This window comes from Pseudonaja textilis, chromosome 8, assembly GCF_049901715.1.
Source record: "Pseudonaja textilis isolate UNSWEBS1 chromosome 8, rPseTex1.2, whole genome shotgun sequence".
Lineage (NCBI taxonomy): Eukaryota > Metazoa > Chordata > Lepidosauria > Squamata > Elapidae > Pseudonaja > Pseudonaja textilis.
The window spans coordinates 7,211,839-7,235,110 of record NC_141997.1 but is presented as its reverse complement, the minus strand read 5'-3'; the positions used below and the strand labels follow the sequence as shown (position 1 = coordinate 7,235,110).

The 23,272-nt window shown below is 37.0% G+C and overlaps 1 protein-coding gene across 3 annotated transcripts in view; it reads left to right on the top strand.

Annotated features, from left to right (window-relative positions):
* The window catches only part of MBTPS2 (membrane bound transcription factor peptidase, site 2), a 37,901-nt gene extending 15,000 nt beyond the window's left edge, over positions 1-22,901 (top strand). For all 3 annotated transcript variants that reach the window (XM_087938248.1, XM_026714241.2, XM_087938247.1), the window contains 7 exons: positions 5,532-5,659; positions 8,824-8,942; positions 10,209-10,389; positions 12,308-12,402; positions 16,042-16,243; positions 18,659-18,734; positions 20,237-22,901. In XM_087938248.1, coding sequence (XP_087794374.1) covers positions 5,532-5,659; positions 8,824-8,942; positions 10,209-10,389; positions 12,308-12,402; positions 16,042-16,243; positions 18,659-18,734; positions 20,237-20,459 — 1,024 coding nt within the window. In that variant the 3' untranslated portion in view covers positions 20,460-22,901. The remainder of the gene's footprint in view (positions 1-5,531; positions 5,660-8,823; positions 8,943-10,208; positions 10,390-12,307; positions 12,403-16,041; positions 16,244-18,658; positions 18,735-20,236) is intronic.
* Positions 22,902-23,272: the final 371 nt, after the last annotated feature.

The following is a 23,272-nucleotide window of genomic DNA, read 5'->3' as shown; positions in this document are numbered from 1 at the left end:
GTTTGGAGGTTCGTGACTAATTATCAGCTAAAAACTTTTTCCCCAGGAAGTCATCATTAAGTTTTGCTGATAACTTCCCCTCAAACTGGAATTCAGTGGTAGAGCAAAAGCTTGTATCATATGGGCTTTTGGCATCATTTTTAATGTAGTTATATTACAGTCACGCTAAGCAAATGCTTATCCAAAGAATGAACGATATAGAATATTGGGTTGAGATTATCCCAGTACAATAGAATTTGAGTTGCTAAGGGTGTATGAGAACCAGCAAAACATTTACTTATCTTTATTAAACTGAGAAAATCATTCTTAAAACTTGATCCAAAATTCTTCCTTCTGCATTGCTGCAAGGCAGATATGCTAAAATTCTATGCTAAAATAACAGAGTTGGAAGGGACCTTGTAGGTCATCTAGTCCAACCCCCTCCCCCCTTCAGGCAGGAGACCCTATACCATTTCTGACAAATAGCAGTCCAATTTCTTCTTGAAAGCCTCCACTGATGAAGCTCCCAGAACTTCTGAAGGCAAGCTGTTTCATTGGTTGATTGTTCTCATTATCAGAAAGTTTCTCCTTATTTCCAGGTTAAATCTCTCCTTGTTCAGTTTCCATCCATTATTCCTTGTCTGGCCTACAGGCACTTTAGGAAATAGCTTGACCCCCTCCTCTCTGTGGCAGCCCCTCAAATATTGGAAGACTGCTCTCATGTCTCACCTGGTCCTTCCCTTCACTAGACTAGCCGTGCCCAGTTCATGTAACCCTTCTTCATGTTTTAGTCTCCAGTTCCCTAATCATCCTTGGTTGCTCTTCTCTGTACTATTTCTAGAGTCTCAACATCTTTTTTATAGTGTGGTAACCAAAACTGGATGCAGTACTCTAGGTGTGATCTTATTAAGGCTTTATAGAGTGGCATTAGTACTTCCCTTGATCTTGATTGTATCCCTCTGTTAATACAACTTACGGTTGCATTAGCTTTTTTGGCTGCTGCTGCTGCACACTGTTGACTCATATTTAGCTGGTTGTCCACTAAGACTTCAAGGTCCCTCTCACAATTGCTTCTATAAAGGCTGGTTTCTCCCAATCTGTATATGTACTTTTAGTTTTTCTTAACTAAATGTAAGACTTTACTTTTCTCTATATTGAATTTTATTTTGTTAGTTAGGGCCCAGTATTCGTCTTCATGATCAATCTGGATCTTGAGCCTATCATAGTGTTGCCTATTCCTGCCAGCTTAGTATCATCTGAAAATTTGATAAGTTCCCCTTCTATTCCCTTATCTAAGTCATTGATCAAGATATTGAAGAGTACTAGGCCTAAGACTGAACCTTGTGGTACCACACTGTTTACTTCCCCCCCCATGTAGACAAAGTACTGTTAAGGACTACTAGTTGAGTATGGTTTGACAGCCAGTTACAAATCCATCTGATGGTGATGCTATTTATCCCATTTTTTTCCTAGCTTACCAAGAAGTAGATTGTGGTCTACTTTGTTGAATGCATTGCTGAAGTCTAAGTATACTATGTCCGGAGCATTTTGCTGGTCTACTAATTTAGTCACTATCTTGAAGAATGAAATAAGATTGGTTGGGCATGATCCGTTTTTAACAAACCTGTGCTGAGTTCTAGTTATTAGTTTACTAGTTTCTAGATGTTTGCAGATCTGTTTTTTGATTATCTTTTCCAGTATCTTCCTGGGTATTGATGTTAGTTAATGTTAGTGACATTAAACCAATTCTCATAAACCTACCCTGAGGCCTTGAGCCCTGGCCGCCTATCTGACAACACCGGAGCCAGTGCTGCTGCTTGCAGCAAGACAATGCAAGGCTCGTTGTGCCGGTGCTGCTGCTCGCATGCGCAATGGCAGAATGCACCATGCAAACTTCTGTCATGAGTGGAGACACTGGCGCAATGAGCCATGCAGCAACTGGCTGCGAGCGGATGCGAGTACATTTATTTTTTCTGTTTGGTTGGGTGGCCTGTAGTCAGTGGTGGGTTGCAACCGGGTTAACAACTGATTCTGTGCATGCATGCTTTGCGCACGCATGCAGTATTAAAAAAAACACCAATTTGAACCTGTACAGGGTAGCCCTGGTAAATAGAGCAGCTGAGATGCATGAAATCCACTGTGCTGCGCAAATCAGCTGCGCTGAAAAAGACGGAAATATAGGACAGAATAGGGTGGGGGTGGGTGGGGCCAGCTGATCGTTGGAACTACCAGTTTGCTAGAACCAGTTCAAGCCGGCAGCAGCCCACCACTGCTTGTAGTATACATCTATAACAATGTCATTCTTTTTTTCTTTTATATTGACCCATTTGCATTCTAGGTGGTTTTTGTCTTTGATTTTGTTCATTTCTGTAGTTATATAGTCATCTTTTACATATAGTACAACTCTACCTCCTCTTTTATGATGACTGGTTTTTTTTTTAACAGTTTACATACTTCTATCAGTATGTTCCAGTCATGGGTTTCATCCCACCAAGTTTCTGTAATTCCAACTGTATCATATCTACCTTCATGTATTAATAGTTCAAGTTCACGCTGTTTGTTTCCCAAACTTTGTGCATTTGTATATAGGCACTTGAGATCTTTATATCTGACTCTTGAGTATGCTTTTTATGTCTCTTATTTGGTGTTTGAGTTTGTCTTCCTTCCCATCTCTCCTTACCTCTTTATTTGACTTGCTTTCTAGGTTTTTGTATGGAGTTAGGTCCTGAAGATTCTAAAGATTGGTCACTCTCCTCCCTCAATTTTAGTTTAAAGCCCACCTGATAAGTTGTGCCAGTCATTTTCCAAAAACATTCTTCCCAGTTTTTGTGAGGTGGAGCCCATCCCTTGCCAGAAGTCCATCATGGAGGTAGTGCCAGACCATGGTCCAGGAATCCAAAGGTTTTTTGGTGACACCAACCCTTTAGCCAGTTATTCACTTCTAGAATCCTTTGTTCTCTTACTGGATGTTGTCTTTTCATTAGCAGTACAGATGAAAAAATGACTTGTGCACCTAAGTCCTTAACATTCTTGCTTAGCTGCTCATTATCACTCAATATTGAGTAATTAATAGGTCCATTTTCATAGCATTCATTGCTATGTGTAGTAGTAGAAAAGGGTAGTAATCTGTGGGTTTTATTATTTTGGTTAGGTTCTCAGCCATGTCTTTGATTTTTGCTCAAGGTAGACAACATACTTCTCTGGATTGACTGTCTGGTCTATGGCTGGTTCTATTCCTTTGAGAATTGAATCTTCTATCACCAACACTTACCATTTTTTTCTTAGGAAGATTTGGGGGACTTTTCTACCTGTCATAGCAGCACTTAATGATGCTATCTTTTTAGGGACATTTGATGATGCTTCTTTTCTAAGTGTCTGCATGTTTTCTTCCAGGGAGAGTCTATGAAATTGATTGCTCAGCACCAGTGGGGCTGCATCAGAGTGAGTTGGGTTGGAGAGTGGTTTTGTACTAGGTTTGTGATTTTTTCTATGAGTGACATGTTTCCATCTGTCTTTTTCTAGATAGAAGACTTCTTGATAGAAGATAGAAAAAATCAGTCATATATTAATACACTGTAAATTTCTCAGGAACAGTTAGAACAATTATATTTTACCCCATTACATAAACATATTGGAAAATTGTATAAGCACCTTGTGAAGTTCCTCTTAGAAGATTTGCAACCCTCCATCATGCAACCAGTAGCTTGGCTTTGTGTTACCTCAATGGAAATATCACAAAAGTTGAAGACATACTTTTATTTACTTTCTTTTCTTCAGTTTCATCATGCTTAATATAGGTTAAAGCTATATTATTAAAGTACTAGCCTTGTAGGTTTTAGGAAATACTTTTTATTGATGTTACTTATGTGTTGATCTTATGGATTATAGACAATGTTAATATATTATGCTCTTGAGAATTACTCTGATCTTAGAGTTACACTTTTAGCATCATAATATGTTCTACACCAGTGGTGGCTAACCTTTTTGGGCTCCTGTGCCAAAACTTGTGTGTGTATTTGCATGCTCGCACTCGCATGCCAGCACCCAGAAGGAAATGCATGCCCCCCCATGTCCCCTACGCATGCGCACACAATCCCCCACCAACCCACACTGCCCCCTTACCTGCACTGCGCCTCACAGCTGATTTTCAGCTGGCTTGAGGCCTTTTTCGGCCTCACAAAGGCTTGAGAAAGGCTTCTGCCGATTTCTACAAGCTTTGTAGGCTGAAATCTATCCCCGTTTCATCACTTCCTGTTTTTCAAAAAAAACAACAACCTGGAAGTGACGAAATGGGGCTAGATTTCGGCCTACAAAGCTTGTAGAAGCTTTCAGAAGCCTTCCTCAAGCCTTTGGGAGGCTGAGAAAGGCCTCAAACCGGCCAAAAATCAGCTGTGCGGCGCACACATGTGCAGTGAGATAAGTTTGCTTGCAGCTTGCGTGCCGGTACAAATGGCTCTGCGTGCCATCTGTGGAACACGTGCCATAGGTTTGCCATCACGGCTCTACACTATTTCCTTTTACTGCTTGAGAAGTTTGGGGGCCAGGATGATGACTTTGTGCTTTTTCTTTTAATTTATTTTTCTTGGTTATGAGTCAAAGATTTATTGAAAACAAATTAAATAGCAATAGCACTTAGACTTATATACCGCTTTGCAGTGCTTTATAGCCCCCTCTAAGTGGTTTACAGAGTCAGCATATTGCCCCCAACAATCTGAGTCCTGACCTTGGAAGGGTGGAAGGCTGAGTCAACCTTGAGCTGGTGAGAATTGAACTGCCAAACTGCTGGCAGCAATCCGTCAGCAGAGGTAGCCTGCAGGATTATAACCACTGCACCATCACAGGGCTCATCTGATACTGATTTCTATAGTCTATTCATTGCAATGGCAACCCTCTGCCAGTGAAAATGGAGCTTGGGAGAGCTGCACACAGCCCTTGTGACCTCCATTTTTGGCTGCAATAGCTTCCTGCAAAACTCTGCCAGCAAAAACGGCCCTCCTGAGCTCTGTTTTCACTGGCAGAGACACCGCGGGCCAGTCCTTCGCTGTTTCTAGGGCAGCCCTGGGGACCAGATCTAAACACCCCACGGGCTGGATCTCCCTCCCGGGCCTTGAGTTTGACACCTCTGCTTTAGACTGCTTCTTTTTCTTTAATTGAACAGATCTTTTATATTGTGCTGGTCAGACACTGAATAACAGATCAGAAAGACCTTTCCTAACAGCTTTGATCCTTAAACAAACCATAGTTAGTTATATACTATACTCCTTTTGGAGGGTAATAGTTCTGCCTGCAAATTATGTTAAAGATTATAGTCAGATAATTGAAGTAAAGCATACTGAATACTTAGAATGAAATTACATTAATTGCTATTCAAAATATGCGTGTTATTATTATTTTGTTTATTCTCAAATACATTCTTCTTGGGTTAATAGGAAATCATCTGTATAGCTATGTAGTAGACATAGAAAATAAAATTCCATGAAGTGAAGCATGTTGATTTCTTTGCTTACAAATATTTGATTCAATCTTTAAAAAATATTTTCTTTGCTTTTTAGAGAGCAAGTTCGGTTTAATGGCTTTGGAATTTTTATATTTATTGTCTATCCTGGAGCATTTGTTGACCTATTCACTACTCATTTACAACTAATATCTCCCATTCAGCAGCTAAGAATATTTTGTGCAGGTAAGTTGATTGGGATTACTATTGCAGTATATTTTATATTGTATCTGAAAGCATGGGTATTGCTGGACACACTGAGGATATCCTGCAAATTCTATCGGGCTAATCAGGTTTTTGCATCATATTGAACATACTTAACGTTTCTTAGAACTTAAGAGAGATGATTTTTCAATGTGGAATATTCCAATTCTTCATTTTCCATTCTTTATATATTCAAGTTTATTTTTGTAACTTTTAAAATTTGTTGATAACATTGAATAGTCTAGCCCAGTGATGGCGAACCTTTTCGGCACCAAGTGCTCATTGTGTGCATTCCCAAAATGCAACACACCCCGTGCATGCACCCCCCCCACATTCACACGTACGCCCCTGTGGTTGTGTGCGCACCCCTCACGCATGCACTCCACTCCCTCATGAGCCCTGCCTTCTAGTGCGCTCCGCTCCCCTCATGCATCCCTCTGTGCATGCGCCCCCCCCATATGCACGACAGAGACATGAAGACCAGTTGGCTGGCAGGAGGAACGTGCATACACGGCAGAGCAATGGTGCGTGTGCCCATAGAGAGCACTCTGCATGCCACCTGTGGCACGCGTGCCATAGGTTCGCCACCGCGTGTCTAGCCTCTGTACAAACATTCTCCAATATGTTCAAAGCTACTGAAGTATTCCTTCAGTATTGAGGCTGCTGAGGCCAAACAGAAACATAACAAATACTTGAGCTGTGTATATTATTACTATTAAGATATTTTGGATAAATTAGTTTCTCTTGGTAATTTCTTCTTTTAATGATATATTTCTTACTTGTTCCAAGATGTCAATTTCTCATGAAATTAAAATAGAATTTTAATTTATTTCTGATTAAGCCCCAAATATATATCATGTATTTGATTACCATGACAGCTGTTTTGTGCTCTTCATGTTCAACCTGTGATTGATTCCTATTAAAGATTGCAGGATTTATAAAGAACATATTTTGCTGCTGTAATATGAATCTCCATGTACTGTTTCAAAATGAGAAAATGGAAGGAGCCTAGGTGGCCCTAATTTTCTTACAATTTTCTGTTGAGGATATTAGGAAAGAGATCTTTGAGTTTCTTGGATACATATGTCTTGGATTGGGCTATGTCTTCTTTCCTTTGCTTCTAATGATTTTAATAATATTTGTATATAATACTAAATACTAGCAGTCAGTTTTGGAATTGTACAATTTTCATTTATTACTGGCAATTTGTTATATGTATGAACAGTGTTTAAGTCATTGTTTCTCGGCATTTGTTCATGACTTGGCAGTAGAAGATAAAAAAAGGAACCATTGTAGATCACAATCTTAATCTTCTAATTGAAGTTGACTTTTAATAATGTTGGGATGACTTCAAATGGAAAATAAAACACTTCAGTCAGTCATTTAATTTAGTCATTATAAATACTTCTGAATGAAGAGGATTAGGATTCTGGTAGAAATTTTGCACCATTTTAAGACAGATGTGATTCAAGTGCTCCCTGAGTAAGATTTTCATTATAAAGCCAGTAATAAAAAGTAAATATATTATTAGTTGCATAATTATAAACAAACTGGCTTGTTTCTATTTTTTTTGTAACAACTGAGAGATTTGGGGAAATTCCAAGAAGTGGGAATCATGAACAATGTACAGAATAGTAAAAATACATAACTCACAGCAAAAAAGATTGAAAAAGAGATAACTTTTAAAAAACCCTATACCTTGGCAAGGGTTCAGGGAGGCGGTCAGTCCTGATTGGTATTTGGGTGGGAGACTAGGAGGTTATCCCAGGGTTGTAAGTTAAACTAGGAAGTCAGAAACTTTTCCTGTAAGAAGGCAACAGTCAACCAATTCTAAATTGTGCACATTAGATGTGTACACGGATTGTGGGAATCATACTTGCATGGCAGGATTTTTTTTTTTTACCAAAATGACAACCATGTATAATTTTCCTTTTGTGTTTCCCTTTAAATTTAGCAAGTTTTGAATGCTGAGACCATTTTGTACATAACAATACTTATTTCATTTAAGAGCAATCTTTGACTAGCTTTATTTATTTTAAAATTCCATTTGTGTTCTAATATAACAGGAGTAGTTCCAGCTGTGAACTGAATTTTCCAGTTCACATTCTTGGCTATAATAGTGCACAACTGCCAGTGGCATTTAATTCCAGGATCACATTCTAATGAATGGATTTTAGTTGAGGGTATATTTATAATATCCAAAATGACAAAGTATAACTTTATTGTTATTCCTCAATATTAACGTTAAAAAAGTATGCACTGAATTCCCTTTAATCTATCTGCTATGCTGATTGTTCTATTTCATATTCATTCAGAAAACTTCTCAGATAGTTCTGTCAGATCCTATCGTGATACTGCCATTCCTGTGGGGAGGGGGGCTGGATACATTTGTCAGCTTACTGCCCTTTTCCTATTTCCCATACATCCTGTATCCCCCTAGTTTATAGCCTTTATCCTGGCACCTACATGCCCTAGGCTTGATTTACCTTTGGGGGAATGTAATAAAGGGGGAGGGCCATGTGTTTTGTCTCAGTCCTGAAGCCTCCTCAAGATGAACCTGGGAATCGCTTCTTATCTCTTTCTCAGGCCAGCTGTTCTAACAACATCTTCACACTTGTGGATTGGCTCATTCAACCTCAGACTGAGTAGTGGGGTTTTTAATTACTTTATCCTAACTGTATTGCCTGAGGGGGACTTTAGATCCAGCTTTCCTTTGTCCTGCAATCACTCCCTTTCAACAAAAGGTTCCTTTTGAAATGCTGAAGTTTCAAGAGTCATTACTTTCTTGAACTGAGAGAAGAGGCAGACTCATACAAGTTCATTTTTATTGCCATAGCAGTGCTTGTCCTTTGTAATGAAGATCAGAGTGGTTCCCAGTCAAGTTTTTTATGACTATCATATACATTTTTTAAATCAAGATTTCTGTTAACCATTATCTAGGAGCATTTGCCTGTACAGTTCCAGTTACATTTAAACACTTCATTTTCAAAATTTTAATATTAGCTTTATTCCTGAAGCAGAATTTATGCGGTTTAGATTAAGTTGCTATTGTAGTAAAATAAAAAAATAGTTCTACATATTAAAATTCTGTTTAGCATATTCTTACATGGTAAGACATTAAATGCTTTGTTTTTCTGGTTTTACAGGTGTCTGGCATAACTTTGTGCTTGGTATTGTGGGTCTTGTATTTCTCTTCTTCCTACCTGCTATTCTTTACCCATTTTATTACACTGGTGCAGGAGCACTTGTTACTGAAGTCACTCAGGTAACAGCATTATAATTTCACCTCTTTGGAAGAATAGTTTGTCATCTTTATAATCAAACATAATGGTCCTTGTTCTCTTTTCTAAAAGTGCTGGTTGCATATACTGGGAGGTTCGTTGTTTGGAAATTATGGACATAGAACTCCTGGTGCTCAGTGAAGTTCTGACTTTATGTTATGGTATTAATGAGCTGGTTTTCCACATTATTTAATTTGAAGTAATCTTTGCCTGAAATTGCGAAGGCATTCCAGTTCGTGTGTGTGTGTGTGTGTGTGTGTGTGTGTGTGTGTGTGTGTAGTGTCCATTCAATTTTCTAATTTAATTAAAATGTTTTTTTCTACATTGAATACTGTTTGAAGTGGAAAGATAGGATATAAAATAGAATAGACACAATAGAATTCTTTACTGGCCAAGTGTGATTGGACACACAAGGAATTTGTCTTGGTGCAAAATGGTTTCAGCATACATAAAAAAATACATTCACCAAGAGTCAAGAATTATCAGGTACCACACTTAATAATAGTCATAGGGTACAATATGCAATCAAATCATATTAGGAAACAGTCAATATAAATCGTAAGGATACAAGCAACAAAGTTACAGTCATTCAGTCTCAAGTGGGAGGGGATGGGTGATAAGGAGTGATGAAAAAGATTAATAGTAATAGTAATGCAGACTTTGTAAATACTGTAGTTGGACAGTATTGAGGGAATTATTTGTTTAGCTGAGTGATGGCATTCAGGAAAAAACTTTCCTTGTGTCTAGTTGTTCTGGTGTATAATAAAGAAATTAAAGCTCTGTTTCACAATCATTCAGTTTATTACAACTACTTTTCTTTGCTAAGATATGGGTGGTATTAGTAGTGAAGTATATGAAATAAACCTAAATCTATGTGATACAATGAAATATAATCAGGTGTACATATGAATACAATCAATTAATCAGGGTTAAGTGTAAAAACGTTCTATTAAAATGGGAAAGATATGATACTAAGAAAAATCACATTTGCATCAGGAGTATGTTACTAATATTGAAGTAGCTATTCATCTTATTTTACTTATCGCTAATCACTGTTTATCAATTTGGATAGCCAGAATAATAAGAGAAAATACTTTTATTTTCATACTCCACTGGTTGGTTAAAAGGGAAGTTTGCTTCACTCATTTCTCTTCAGATCATGGTTAAACTACTGTATAGGAAAATGTAGCCAATAAAACAAAACTAGGTGGTCTTCAGTCCAGGATTTATTAACATTTTTTCTTTTTTAGGATTCTCCTGCTAATGGTCCTAGAGGTCTTTTTGTTGGTGACCTTGTCACTAGTCTGCAAGATTGCTCAGTTTATAGTGTGGAAGACTGGCATGCCTGCCTGGAAAACATCTATCAGAAGCCACAAAAGGGTTATTGCATAAAATCATCAATACTACAGCAGCTAAGCTTCTCAACAAGAGGTACAATTGTTTCTAGATGGCATCTAATTATACTTTTATGATATATTGTAGGTTGATTTTATATAACGGAAGAATCGCCTGCTTTATATGATTACCAGATTTTAAAAAATTAATATTGTTAATTCACTGTCTTAAAGAGTATTCTCATTTGGGAGGAGAATTCCTCTTCCAAAGCAAGGTCTAGTATAATCACATAACAATTGTTTTAAAAACTACACATTTGATTTCAAATGTTAAATCAATTACTAGATTATCTACCTGTTAATCAGATGACTATTTCAGTTCAAAATTATTACTGGTTGCTTATATAGTTGATTATAATTTCAACATATTTGCTTAGTCTGGGATGAAATATCTACTCCTACCTACCAGCTGAATTGTTAAGTTTTATGGATTTAGTTTACCTGTTGCAGCACAGTGTCTCCTTGGCAAGTGGGACAGATAAATCTCTCTCTGTTGTCTTAACACCTAGAGCCTGCTAGGGCAAAATCGTATTATTTGCTGGGCTGTTCCTACATTCCGGTCTCCTAGGTAGTCTCTTTCTTAGCAAATTAATCTTATGTTTTTGGCTTCACCATTCAAACACATGGCAGCTGCCAAGTGAGTGTTGAGTACTTGCTTGAGTTGGCCAGCGTTCCTTCAAGCTAGCCAATGGGAGATTGCAAAAATGTAAATCAGCCAATGCTCCCTTTCTCTACTTTTTACCTCCCAAAACTCATGTATGTGGAAAGATAGAGAGAAAGAAAAGCAAGTTAGCCAATGCTTTAGTATTGCTCTGGATTTTGCTCTGGAGCAGTATCTGAGCTGATGAATTTGGAGAGTTTGGCTTTCCTCACAGCACTGTCAAAACACACAAGGGCAGCATAAATTTCAGAACACATCTATTACTTGTCATAGAGACTTGAAAGCAGCTCTAGAGTGTCAGTGCACTGTTGTAAATGAGTCTCTTGCAACTTCCTCAGTAGTCCACCCCCACAATAGATGTTAGTATTATCCTACACATTATTATTTTATATCAAAGTATTTTTTATAAAGATGAATGGGAAATAGTCATTGGAAATGGATACTGATGGCTACTTATAGCTATTTCTGACTGTCACTGCTATATACGCACACACAAACCCACTCATACACATAGATACAAACCCTTCAGGAAGTGGTGATGTTGAGCTCTTATTATCATATTTTTCAGAGTATAAGACACTCCAAAGTATAAGACACACCTAGCTTATACAAGGAAAAAGGAAAGAGGACAACAAGGGGGAAAAAATCTGCCTCTGCCTCTGCTTCTGCCTGCCAGCAATTTGCCTCCTTGCAGCAAACAGCCTGGTCAGCTTCAGCACAGCCTGATTAGAACAAGCAGCTGATTGTCGGTTGGATTGGCCTCCTGATGATCAGCTGTTTCAGGCTGCAGGGATTGCTATCGCCTATTGCTGCCTCTGTGCACCCCATTTTTGGCCCTCACATCCCATTTTTCAGCCTCCGCATGCCCCATTTTCGGCCTCCGCATGCCCCATTTTTGGCCCGTTCTGGGCGATGGAAAATGGGGCATGTGGAGGCCAAAAATGGGGTGTGCAAGTCAGCAATAGGCAATGGCAATCCATGCAGCCTGAAACAGCTGATCATTAGGAGGCCGATCCTACTGACAATCAGCTGCTTGTATTAATCAGGCTGTGCTGAAGCTGACCAGGTTGTTTGCTGTTTGATGCAAGGAGGCAAATTGCTGGGAGGCAGAGGGCGACGGGTGGGGGTTGGTGGGTGGGAGGGGCTTTGGCAACATCTGCTGTATAAAACACACAGACATTTCTATCCATTTTTTTTGGGGGGGGATGCATCTTATATTCCAAAAAATACAGTACATTATAGACCAGTGGATCTATATCTGAAAATATAATGTTGCCTTTGCCTTTGTCCTTAGGTTTTAAAAGACTTGATGGCACTGTTGAATGTTGTAACAACAATAGCCTCACAGATATCTGCTTTTCATACAGTAATAATCTGAACAGCCGAATGGTAAGTTTTTATTTAAATAGAAAAGAACATTTTTTCAATAGCATACAAACTACAAAATTCAGTAAAATGAATTATATGAAAAAGGAATGCGCATATTTTTATTTAAAAATACTGTCTCGCACCTGATTCCTCTTGCTAACTTTTTTCAAATATTAGGTTTGACAGAAATAACAGGATGTTGCAATAAATAAGGTTTGATAACGGATATAGAGCAAGACTAAACTGCTTAGTCTTAATGCAAATAACCACATTATTGTGCTGAAATGTTTTGTTAATATTTTTTTCAAATGCCCTTTTTACTTCCAATATTAGAGAACATATATTCTTCAGAATTGAAGGTTCTAGTTGTGTGCTGAGCTTGGTTGTTTTCTTATAGATGTTTTTTTGCTAGGTAAAAAGGAGTCCCTGTGGATTTTACTTCTCTAGTCATTGCTAGGGGACAGGGCTCATCTCCATTTCAAGGCCATTGAGCCAGTGCTGTCAGAAGACATTTCTGTGGTCAGCATGAAGTCACAGAGCATTGCTACTTTCTCACCAAGTTGGTATCTATTTACAGGTAGTCCTCAACTTACAACCACAATTGAGCCCAAAATTTCTGTTGCTAAGTGAAACATTTGTTAAGTGAATTTTGCATCATTTTATGACCTTTCTTACTACAGTTGTTAAGTGAATCATTTTAGTTGGATATATGCAACCAGTCTGCCTTCCATTTAGGACCTGGGTACTGTACAGGTCAGAAAGAGGGCTAAGAAAATATCTAACGATCTGTCACATCCTGGTCACAAACTTTTTCAATCATTCCCTCGGGATGCTGCTACATCGCTTTCATGCCAAAACAACTAGCACTAGCATTTAGACTTATATTCCGCTTTATAGTGCTTTTACAGCCCTCTCTAAGCAGTTTACAGAGTCAGCATATTGCTCCCAACAAACTGGGTCCTCATTTTACCCACCTTGGAAGGATGGAAGGCTGAGTCAACCTGAGCCTGGTGAGATTTGAACTGCCAAATTGCCGTCAGCTGGCAGTCAGCAGAAGTAGCCTGCAGTACTGCACTCTAACCACTGTGCCACCATGTCTGTCTCTAGGCACAGACAGTTTTTTCCCTCTTGCAATCATTCTGCTGAACACCTAATTCCCAGAGTACTGTCTTATGTCTAAATATATTTACCCTTGTGCCATGGCTGCATTATTATTATTATCCTTCTCATCTTTTTTTCTACCTTATTGGTATCATTATTATATTTATTATTCTGATTAATCTTTTGTTTTGCATGTACACTGAAAGCTTCTGCACCAGAGACAAATTCCTTGTGTGTGTAATTACACTTGGCCATTAAGGTATTCCATTCTATTCCATTCCATTTAAAGTGGTGGTAACTGCAGATTACCTACACATAATAACTACCTTGTAACTAATATATATTGTTAGCCTAGTTGATTGGGGAAATGTGGATATTGTATATCTTTACTTTAGCAAAGCTTTTGGCAAAACCTCTCATGGCATCCTTATAAAGAAAATGATCAAGTCTAAGTTTAACAATTTCACAGTTGCCTCAAGGATCATACTCAAAGTGTAGTTATAAATACTGTCAAATGTACCTGGAGAAACATCTCAAGTGGGCTGTTACATCAACATATTTATCAATTATATAGAGGAGGGAGTCAAAGGAATGCTTGCCAAAGTTGCAGATAATAAAAGTCAAGAGAGGTTTCTAATAGCATCTGATTTATGTAGTCACCCATCTTATCAAAAGCAACTTCATAGCTATCTTCAAATATCTGAAAGCACACCAACCCAGATTTGCACAGCATAGTATTGTTTAAAATATATGTTTACAACTAGGTGACCAAAGATAGAATTATGCAGTTGGAAGTGAGTTCATCAAGTCCACCTTCCTGCATACTGCAGGATTCACTATAACTACCAAGGAATCCAACACACAATTTACCAAAGAACTCACAAAAAAGTTGGACACCTAATAATGATAATGAATATCAGTTCTCCATTTCAGTGCCTCCAGGACCTAACTATTAAAAAGAGGAAATTATGGTTTCATTTGATGTTCAGCACTCTTCACAACAATAGATAGGAATCTATTATAACACCACTATAGAACATACCAAACTCTACAGAGAACAGAGTAATTGAAATACCCAGGCTCATGGAACTTAATCCTTTGCTTCATCTCTTCCAGTTCAACTCCTGGTATATACAGAAAAATCAGAAGTAACACCCATGAGATCTTCCCTCTCAGGATTCATGAGTCTGTGATGTTTAGAAGCAATAGCACTCTTACATGGAGAACCCAAATATAGATCCATTCTGTAGATGACATATTTATTATAATTAAAAAGGAACAGTTATAGAAGACAAATGAAACAATAACATCTGTAAAGGAATAAAATTTACACCAGAATAATTACTATTCTCCTCAATAGATGAAGCAATTAAAGAACAGAAATCCAGATTATTGAAAAGCAATCCATAGTGTCCACCAGCAACATTGTCCTCAGAAGAAGATGAGCAAATGCATTGCAGTATCTGACACCTCAAAAACAAGAAACATATTATACGTACAATATCTTTTAACACAACAGACACCTTCACAACTTCATTAAAAAGTGCTGGACTATATAATCTACATAACAACTGTAACAACCTATTTAAAAAATCCCTATATATATATATATATCTTTGGCAACCAAAAGGCAACTATAACTTCTCAGTATCACTATAATCCAAACAAAATCATCTTAAACAAACCTAAAGACCCAGGCATTAAACATAATGTATGATGTAAGGCCTATGCTGCACAGACAAGTAGAAGATTGGCAGAATGCACCCAAAAACATGTTGTAAACAAAAGACATGATGAAAATAATAAATGCCTCAGCACACAGACAAATTCAACCACAGTTTCAACTGGGAAACTTGATACTGTAAATCCAAAAATGCTGGGGAATTCCTAGTATTCAGACGTATCAGCCATCAACTGAGCCATAAAGTCAATCTATACCATGTAAAGGATATAACCTAGTCAAAGAAGAAGCAGCAACTTAGAACACATCCTTGTTAATAATCAATATCGTAGTAAAAAGTATACAATACCATGCAAACAGTCCAAGAAGAAACAATACCATAATAAACTGTAAAGGAAGGAAGATTAATAGCCAGCTAATTCTACTCTCTCATTCATTTGATTATGTTGCCTGGTAAGGAAATGCCTGAAAGAAAATAGCCAAGCTCAGCAAACCAAAGAGCCCAACATTTTTTACCTGTCCACTCCAGTACCAAAAAGAGTTGTAAGTCTCCTGGGCCAGTTATTCTAAACACATTTCCCAACTCTCTTGTAGTTGGATTCTCATATCTCCGTAATGTCCCCTCAGGTAATCATATATGCCACATGGAACTTTATGTTTATAGCATATTGTTGCATTTGCAGCCATAATACTTTTGAGATACTGCCTGGAAATGGTGGAATTTTCAATTTTGTAGAGTTCATAAAAGTTTCATTCTGAGCAAGTGATAATGAATATGTAAACTAACTAAAACGTAGTTTTCTTTTCTTTTTTTTTCATCTAGCTTGTCAAATGAATGTTTCTCAATAGCATACATTTAATACTTATTTAAATTCCAGACCCTATATGCTTGTTTGCCAGCAAGGAAAACTATTGAGGCCAGTCAGCTCTGTCAAACAAACAAAGATTGCCCAAAGGATTTTATCCCAAGTACATGTGTGATGCCTTCCTTGGAAAATCACACCAGGCTCATAAGGGTGAAGCATCCTCCTCAAATTGATATGCTGTTCATTGGTCATCCAGCGCATCTCCAATATACAGGTATGTATGATTTGATGAGAATGCTAACAGAAGTGAAGCAGGTAAATACATAATATACAGATTACAGTTGGTTGATTTTTTCTTCTGCATTTATTTATTTATTTATTTATTTATTTCAATGTTAAGGTTTATCAGATATAATTTTTTTATTGTGTTAATGATATTACCCTATTTCCACAGTAATCAAATTTATATATTTTTATTTAGATTATATGTATATGTATTTGGTCATGTTTGCAAAATAAATAAATGTACTTAAGTTACAAAAAAGCTTACCTGCTTAATGTGAAGTTTATTCTGCAGGCATACATTTCATAAACTATGAAAAACAATCTATTTTATACATGTGTACATGTATGTTGATCATTGGTTCTTAATAGCAGGAAAATTTTGAAAAATTGACTCAGGAATATGAAAATATTGCTACAGGGTGTTCTAACAAATGTTTTTGCATAGTTTCTGCTGTTATTTCAGTATTTTGATAAAAGTTTGTCTTAAGATATTGAGCCCTAATTTTGTTATGAAATTATTTGTGCAATATAAACTTGTGCTGTACAGTTTCTTAATCTGCATGTATATAGTTTCTTGAACTTCATAAAGTTTATATTTTCAGCTTTAAACCACTGACATTAAAAACAAATCTCAACATAGATAATACTTTTCAATATTTGGCCATAAATAAAATAGACTCCTTTTATAGATAATCCTTGACTTACATCTGGTTGCTTAGCAACTACCTGAAATTATGATGCACCTCAGTGGGGTACTTACAATCTGGTTCCGGTGGCCAGCTCCCATGCCCCCATTACATGACTGCATTTCTAGTGCTTAGTAACTAGCCTGCATTTATGGCTATAAGTGTCCTGCAGTGATGTGATTGTGTTTTACGACATTTTTGCCAAACCTGACATTTACTTCTGGTTTTTGGCAAAAATGCCCTTTAAGTGTAATATTGCTTTGCTTAATGACCATTAAGTTCACTTAACGACTGCTGCAAAAAAGATCATACAATGGGTCCAGTTAAGCGATAACCCATTTTATGACCATCATGACGTACAATCATGACAGGAAGGCTCCAATACAGTCATAACTCAAGGACTACCTGTATTTGTTCACTACAGGTAGCCCTCTACCTTCGACCATAGTTGAGCCCAAAATTTATGTTACTAAATGAGAAATTTGTTAAGTGAGCTTGCCCCATTTTATGACTTTTCTTGTCACATTTGTTAAGTGAATCACTGCAGTTGTTAAATTAGTAACCCCATTATTAAGTGAATCTGGCTTTTCCATTGACTTTGCTTATCAGAAGGACACTAAAGGTGATCATATGACCCCAGGACACTGCAATTGTCATAACTATGAACCAGTTATCAAGCATCTGAATGTAAATCACATGATCCTGGGGATCCTGTAATGGTTGTAAGTGTGAAAAATGGTCATAAGTTACTTTTTTAAGTGCTGTTGTAACTTTGAATGGTTACAGAATGAACTGTTGTAAGTCGAAGACTTCCTGTACTTTACATAAGCACCACATGCTTAGGGACATGAATGCAATAGGTATTTCCTGTTTTTGTCTTTGCCTTTCTTCTACTAAAATACATATGTGTTCTGACCCAAACCCTTTTCCAATAAGACAAATAATTACTAAAGGGAACAGAAACCTTTTAATGAGTCTTACGAATCCCCGGTTAAAAGGCTGCTGCAAACTAATTAACTTTGATAAGCACAAACCTTGCCAAAACTGTACGAGACTGCCAAGAATCACAGATAAGAAATATTTCACAACCCGAGTCTTTAAATACCAACTTAAAATACTGTAATGTCCATGAGGCTGAGTTTCAAAACATCCTTGCTTCCTGCAAAGAACGTTCGCTTTACAGCTGCCTTTTATCTTCTTGAAGGAGGGGCCATTACCTTGCAGCCTTACTCCCAAGTCGCCCGTGCTGTTGCAGCTGCTCTTTCCTACGAGCAACCCTGCGCACACACGCACTTGGCACAGGCTCCTCAGGAACCTCTTCATTGCTGCTGCCAGCCCCCACAATCTCTGAAGGCAGCAGACCACTCCCAAATGGTCCTGGCCCCTCATCTGAGTCCTTGCTCTCCTCAGCCATCTGCACCTGCTGCCGGCTAACCACAACAATATGTGATGTTCAGATACAAAGATCAGCTGCATATCTATTTTCCCTCTATAGGCACTTGATTGTAAAACAACAGTAGGTGTATTATATGTTAGACTTGCTGTTTTCACAAAATATAGACCAACTATGAATATAACATAATTATAATAGAAGTGATGTTACCATACATCATGGGGAATGAAACAAAATGTTGTATTTGTTGTGAACAGAGATTTAGACATGATTTGTTTTGAAATGCTCCTTGATTTTGTAACAGAAAATTCTTTCTTTGTTTAAGTGAGCCTCAGCAGCTTTGTACCTCGATACAGTTTTCTAACTTTGGACCTTCCTTTAATAATGGAAACATTTTGCAAGTATCCTTTCATATTTGTGTGGACTTTTTGAGAAAAGACTCTGGGAGTATCATGCATATAAAATACTACAGCCATTTGATTTTTACCTTTTGAACAGCCTCTTCTAACTTATTTTGCATATTTGGCCTATTTAAGGGGGTGGAAGCTACTGGCTATGGTGTAAGATTTTGATTTAAACAATCCAATTACAGGAAATGATAAAAGTAAAAATATATCTAACATTTTATGCACATCTTTTATGTATATATTTAAAATTACACAGTCTGTTTTCTTAATGGCTTACAAAATTACAGTAAAAACGTCAGTAAAAGCATAAACAAATAGTTACAAATTAAAATGTTAGCATTAACTCTTTAAAAAGCCTGAATAAATGAATGTGTTTATTTATTAAATATATAAGACTGCTAACTCCACACCAACTCTTGATGGCCTTGTCCATGGGAAGTGGGCAAAGCAATTTTTTCTGTTGGAAAAAACAATTTGCTGACTTCCTTTTATGACAAGAAACATTTACGTATGTGGCTCGTATCATGACTAGAAAAGATCCATTCTGGATAAAGATATGGAAATGAGCTACATTTGCCAAGTTGAGTGTTGAGATCTCCACATACCAAGCCCTTTGGGGTTTCTTATAAAGTGTCCCAGGACTGCTTGAGTCCATTGAATCAGGGATTCCATTGGTAGTGGGATAGTCAATATAGCTATGGAAGCATAATCTTCACTTCAGTCATTTAAAACAAGATATATTTCTTTCAGTGAAAATCTGGAAAGGACATAGAAACCATGTAGATTATAACCCGGGTAATTAGTCTGCACAATTCCTGCACCAAGTATCAGGACAAGTTGGCACTCATAAAGGACGCCTTGCCCCATTCTGTTTGGCTTCTATAATATTAGAATTTTCATTTCTTAAACCTATAGGAACATGTCACTACAAGGACAGGTAGTCCTTGTTTAATGACTGCCTCATTTAGTGACTGTTTAGCAATATGTTTCATCATTTGTATGATAATGTGAATAATATACTGTATATTCTAATATGTTGCAATAGCATGTAGCTATTACTGAGAATTATAAAAATGACTATAGTGTTTTAGATTACCCATTTCCAAGTTGGAATATTTTTTTAAACATTGGAATATGCAGGGTTTTTAAAAAATTATTTATTTATTAAATATGTATACTGCCAACAGCTCTGGTGTAAAGGCAAATTAGTTTTTTATGTCCACCTGTAGGGGAATATATAATGTGGTCTAGCCTTTACATCCTTTCTCAATATGTTTTTTTTTCTTATGTAAAGTCTCTTCCCTTATCTTGTATAAAAATACATTTTACAACTAGGATCTTACTTATTTTGGTTTTTGCTATCAATAAAGAATTATAAAGAGCAAATAAAAATAGTATTAGTTCAATTAATTGCTATGTTCCCAAAGTGCTGAAACTATAAAATTTATGTGTTTTTAAAAAATGACTATATCATGCACCTTAACAAGCTTAAACAGATATCTGATTTCACTCTCTGGAGCATTGGCTGTTGTTAATGCAATTCCCTGTTTTGCTTTGGATGGCCAATGGATATTGAATTCTTTCTTAGAAGCTACGGCTAGCAAATTTATTGTTGAAAAGCAAAACAGGGAGCTTTTAGGCTTCTTAATTTTACTTGCTGGCAGTGCACTCTTGGCTGCTAATGTGGCTCTAGGATTCTGGGTTGTGACAGCACGATAACATAATAGCACATTTGATATCATTTATTATGCTGATGCAGAAAACTTTGAAATATATCATTTTCCAAAATGACAGTTGGGTGGTTCAATGGAAAGAAAAGTAGTTTTACTCTTTAAGAATGCGTCCATAGATTCCTTCAAACATATTTTTGAAGTCCTCTGACTCTGCTACTTGATCATACTCAAGCAGTGGTGGGATTCAAATTTTTTTACTACTGGTTCTGTGGGCGTGGCTTGGTGGGCGTGGCAGGGGAAGAATACTGTAAAATCTCCAGTCAGAGATGGTATTTGCCAGTTCTCTGAGCTACTCAAAATTTCTGCTCCAGGACTGGTCAGAACCTGCTGAATACCACCTCTTGATATTCAGCATTTCTTTTTAGAGGCCCCTATGGCTTCAGAGGCATTATCAGGAAATGGTGCTCGGAGGTCAGTGATTTATTCTGCAGTTTATTTGATTGCATGTTAAAGCCAAAAGGAAGTAAATTGGACATTGTTGCTACTTAGTAAGCTTTGACATGTTAGGACCAATGTGAAAGGAGAGAGTAATAGAAAAGTGTGACATATCCCTACTTTTCATTTGGCATCAGTCTCCCTAAAGCATTTATCATCTGCACCTCTATAACTGTCTAGTTTGGTTCTGCAGCCCAACAGGACAGACACAGACTTCAGAGGATAATTAGGACTGCAGAAAAAACAATTACTACCAACCTGCCTTCCATTGGGGACCTGTGTACCACACAAGTCAAAAAGAGGACTGTGAAAATATTTACAGACCTCTCACATCCTGGACATAAACTGTTTCAACTCCTACCCTCAAAACGACGTTATAGAGCACTGCACATCAGAACAAGTAGACATAAGAACAGTTTTCCCCCGAATGCCATCACTCTGCTAAACAAATAATTCAATCAATACTGTCGAACTATTTACAAAGTCTGCACTATTATTACTATTAATCTTCTCATCACTCCTTATCACCTATCCCCTCCCACTTGTGACTGTATGACTGTAATTTTGTCACTTGTATCTTTATGATTTATATGGACTGTTTCCTAGTATGATTTGATTGTTTATTGTACCCTATGACTATTATTAAGTGTTGTACCTGATGATTCTTGACTTTTGATGAATGTATCTTTTCTTTTGTGTACACTGAGAGCATTTGCACCAAGACAAATTCCTTGTGTGTCCAATCACATTTGCCCAATAAAAGAATTCTAATTTTAATTTAAACATTGTTCTCATATTGAGAAATAGATGAAATCCAGCTTCCCCTCCCACCACCCCCAAGAAGACTTTCATCAAATCACATTTGCAAAGATAGAAATGGTGGAAGCCAGGCTGCACCTTTACAATTCCAAGGGTCATTAGGAAAGTGTCTTTAGTCTTAAACGTTCTGATTTGTTGGCTAGGTTCATTGAATCATACATAGAATGTTATTCTTGATTGGGTAAAGCAATGGTATGCCTTTTCTTCTGCTTTAGTGTGCTCTGGCAACTTCTTCAATTTTATTAAACATTAATGATAAATAGAAGACTGCCACTTTCCAATAAACCTCTTCTATTGATAGCTATTAGTTTGGTTTTAGAAGAAATTTTCTATTACACTTTCCTTACCTACCTGACTACAATGTTCTACTGCTGTCTTTATGTATTTGAATTCATAGTTCTGCAGTATTGGACTTTGGAAAGGAAGATGCCAAGCACTTACTTCTGTTTTCCTGGAGCTGTGGTAAAGAGAGAAGGCCAGCCTAGAAGGGTAGAGAACTAAAGTGAACAACAGTCATGTGTCAGAAAGTTGAGCCTAGCTGGTGGCTTCCTATCATAATTAACTTTTGCTACTAAATTTCCCCGAGGTCCCTTTTAAAGAAGGGGGGGGGAGAAGTGAGAGTTGGGGGGAAGAAGTGAGAGTGTTAAATAAATACGATTGCCAAGTAGTATGTTTTTAGACAGTTGACTTGGGGGTCCTTTTAATGCAGAATCAAAGTATGGTTTAGGGACTCAGGCTATCTTTGATGTATTTAGGTCCGTGAATGGGCTGCTTTTTATGAATGTAAACAGTCTATTTATGAATTGATTTCTGTTTTATTATTATTTGTATATTTCCAAAGGAGCCTAAACTGAAAAACCAGGTATTGTAATTATAAGCAATTCAAGACTTACTCCTTTTAAATGTAAAAAATAAGTTTTTTTCCTTTAGTATTTTTTAAAAATAAGTATGTGCTTACTTTCCATTCTCAGCTAACTTATAAGTGGATGGATTTTAATATGTCTTTAAATAAGGTGAATTATATATCTGTGAATATATATCTTCACTATGTAATCTGTGGTATCCCCTGTGGTCAAGCCTCCTTAATATGGATTTTGGATTATTTGACATGATTTTTAAGAAAGAAATGTCTGTACATGTTGTTGATAATTAAAAAGGTGTATGTTTTGCTTAAGGCACAGATCTGATAATCATATTTCAAGTATATTGTAGGATTCTTTTTGCAAATGCTACTGCTTATTTTGTTTTACTTTGTAAAGTGTCCTATTTGTGTACCTTCTCATTTTTCATATTTCGTATATTTGTACAACTTTTAAATCCGATCCCAATTATTCAGTTTTATATACCCCAACTCCATCAGTTTTACAGATGGAGAATGATGTTGTCATGATGATGGTGTTTGAATGTGTTTGGGCCTACCCAGAGACCTGTTCACAACAAAAAGGAAAACCTAGAAAAGGCCTCATTGGCATTGCTACAAATTGCTGTTCTGAGCCTGGAACATGAGAAAAATGGCAGATTTCCATTTTTGTAAAATATGTATTA